The 3287-nt window shown below is 43.8% G+C and overlaps 1 protein-coding gene across 5 annotated transcripts in view; it reads left to right on the forward strand.

Moving 5' to 3' along the window:
* Positions 1-3287, forward strand: part of LOC111258992 (aminopeptidase NAALADL1) — a 36735-nt gene that overhangs the window by 12165 nt on the left and 21283 nt on the right. For 4 of the 5 annotated variants that reach the window (XR_015310393.1, XM_022830635.2, XM_022830634.2 and 1 more), the window contains exon 3: positions 1679-1920. The exons of the other annotated variant lie outside the window; for it this stretch is intronic. Coding sequence is in view for 3 of the 4 variants with exons in the window: in XM_022830635.2 (XP_022686370.1) it covers positions 1679-1920 (242 nt within the window). In the remaining variant the exon portion in view is untranslated. The remainder of the gene's footprint in view (positions 1-1678; positions 1921-3287) is intronic. 5 annotated transcript variants of the gene reach the window in all.

Genomic DNA, 3287 nt, shown 5'->3' on the forward strand with positions numbered 1-3287 from the left:
ACCCTTTCTACTCTCTTTAGCTACCCACTTTAAATATGATGTTGCCTCAATATAATCATGGTGCCTAAATTGCGACAAACCTTGTCGGGCTGTTTGTAACAAGGAATATGCGTTTCCTCTTTTGTCCGATCTATAAACATGAAAAATTCATTTTGGCCGTTTTGCACCCTTCTAGTTTGGTTTGCTATCAGCCAAAAATTTAATTCCGCTCTCGGATATACTTCTTGAGAATTGTTTCTTTAGGTGCCTACAATTATTTTCAACACCTTTGGCTTATACCGTGCTGGATAGGTTACAGTGTTTCAATGATGATTTGCAATAGCATGGTGAACACCTTTGAAGGAGCAGGGAGCCCTCACGTTTTTTTCTAATCTAAATTTGTACTTCGGAAATTCGTTAGAGCTGAAACTACGCAGTGTGCTACTTGTCGAATCCACTTAATCTGATATGTTTAAAGATAGATCCGCGGTCCACGTTTGGTTGTATGAGGCTATGGCAAAATGGCTGTAGGTTCGTTGCGTACAAACTTCGAGAATCCAAATTAGCCTTGTAGTTTCTCAATAGGAACTTAGTTGGGGTCTCATAAATGGAAACAATACGTGATGTACAGATGTGGGTTTTTAGCAAGACAAATAACCGTGTACCTGTAAAAGTTCAGCAAACGCTTATAGATCTGTATAGATCAGTAATTTCGATGATAAAAATCGAAAAACGTGCAGTACCATGTAGACATGTGGGCACTCAGTGACTAAGCCCTTACTTTCTATTATAGTTCAATTAGGTGTGCAATTTGTTTCTATTGGCTCGTGTACCTAGTCACGTATAGTAATGATGCAGTGGAATATCAGTTTAGGTTGTCCTTAGCATTCAAGGGCAGTGAAGCGTATAGGGAGCGCTCCACGATACACTACGAAAATGATCGCTATATAACGGGAGTTTAGATGAGTGCGGCGATGGCGGAGGAGTATTAATCTCAATGTCAATTGCTTAGCGTAACGTCACACGATAAAAAAAAACATAGCATTATATGATCAACTAAAGCAGAGGACTAGAAACATTGTTGATGACCTTCGAACTCGGTGGGTACAATGAGATGGGCTACTGCCATTGTTGAAGTTCAAATCGTCGGCCTGTTTTATAATGCAACATATACGCCACTTCGGTATCATAGATAACGCATAAGGTTCAGCTAGTAAGGGGTTGACTCTCTGTATTTCTGCAAGTGTCACTTATCTCAAATTGTAGCCATTCGTGCGATTTCCTATGTGCAAGATTGTCCTGCCGAAAAAATGATACGGCCAAAGCGACATACTTGAAACAATTCTATGCTAAATAATTAGACGTCTCTCCATGCTGCCCACTTCGTTACGACCATGGGTCGACTAACAGAAGTCAATCTCGCTGCCGCGTATATATGTATGTATGTACGTATGGCCGACCTAAATGGGCATCAAATCTACTACAACAATCTGTAATGGTTACCGCTCCCAATTCACACAGAGCTGTGATCATCGTTCAAAAACAGGTCGTAACAAGCTGTCTTCTATTTAACTTGACTCTCATATTGTACTTGTTAGTCAAACAGATCTTTTGTGAATTGCCATGCATGTATAAAGTAAGCGGAACGATTTTCTTTATGGCCTATCTTCTGTGCTGCACTTCTCCGTACTGTTTACAGGTTCTAGCTGTGGCCTGCGTATTCAGCGTAGGGTTAGTCCTTGGTTACGGCGGGGCTCGCAGAGGATCTCAGCAGCGATTAGGTCCCTCTGAGGCGTTTTCGTTAAGATCCCCATCGGGCCCATGTAGCCCTCTTGGCGTATGGCCTTCTTGGTATGCAAACGACCACAAGGAGCGGCGGACTCGTCTCGTGGACAAACTCGTCCAATCAATCAGTCAAGATCAACTAGAAGGCTGGCTATGGTTAGTTCGCACGTTACCTAACATTAGATTTCATTCGACGTTCTGCTAAATAAAATGTGGTACATTTCCGTGACGGCTTGAACGTTGACTAAATATACCAGGCGAATTTCTAGGTAATCACCCTGTATAAATGTAGTGCACAATAAGGTGTTAAGGTTATTAATAAGGTATGACGGCGATCATACCAGGCTATCGAGACAAGCAGAGATATTTAAAAGAAAGCTGACTCTTCGGTCAGCCTCGTTAGCTTCATCGTGCAAGAAAGCAAACGAAATCAGTCAGGTTGCACGCGGATACACGTGCAGATTTAGACAGATATACCCAGGCTGCGACCCATGGACACGTTTGCCTGTCATCTTGCTGTTCTGCCGCGACTACTGCTATTCATTATGTTATTCGCGCCAATTTGTTCATCGACTCATAGCAGCACAACATGCAACGCTACTGCACGCGCGCTCTTTTCATAGAACTTTGCACAGAGAGGTATTATATACTTCGTATGGCCGGCAAGTCCTATGTTTTGTCCTGCCATCGATCATGCAGGCTGCAGGACTACTAGCCTGACAGACTAATATCCAATATCCGTTAAGCTAAAATGCATTCCTGCCCGTTGGAAGTAACTTTAACCTTTATGAGAATATTCGCTATACTGAGCGCCTTGCCCACTTCCCTTGCTCCCTACTACTAAACACCTAAGTCCGATCTCGTTTTCCCTAAAACTATAGAATCGGCCATCCAGAAATCATTGTTCCAGCAGTGGATCGTCAGCCGTTCAAGCCACCAAGTGTATGCAGGTACATGTAAGCTGTGTGAGGTTTTCCTTCGCGTTACACTTTAGCCAGCGTATGTACCTAGACGCTGAGGTTATCTGTAGCTGTTCCTGTGGTATTTTCGTGCGTGTGAATCCAGCCCACTTACTCCGTTCGGTCACTTAATGAAGCAGCTTTTGATGCACCCCCTTCCGATGCTTGCACTCACTCTCTGCTTTCTTCACCTGTAAGGTGCTGTATACTCGAGCGGCTTACCTAAGAACCCTCAGTTCAATACGAAAAGTTAGGCCGTTTTCAGTAGGCTGCCATACCAAGCGCTAATTGCGGTTGCAGCCAGTGCCGTTGCTGTTGCTCTACCTATTGAAGGTAGTAGAAGACATTATTTTTCTTCTAAAGGCGCAGCCTTTCTACTTCAGCGACGTGTTTCGACTTCTCTAAGACGCCTTCCCTCAAAAAGACAGTGAGGGCGTGAGCGAGGCGATCTCAGCACGCTTTTGTATAGCAGAGCAGTCCTACCTATGGCAGCTTCGACAGCAGCAAGTGGCGGCGGGCTGTCCATCAGCACTTTTTATGGTGTGAGGGGCAAAGAAAAAAATA

Source organism: Varroa jacobsoni, unplaced genomic scaffold, assembly GCF_002532875.2.
Source record: "Varroa jacobsoni isolate VJ856 unplaced genomic scaffold, vjacob_1.0 scaffold_284, whole genome shotgun sequence".
Taxonomy (NCBI): Eukaryota; Metazoa; Arthropoda; class Arachnida; order Mesostigmata; family Varroidae; genus Varroa; species Varroa jacobsoni.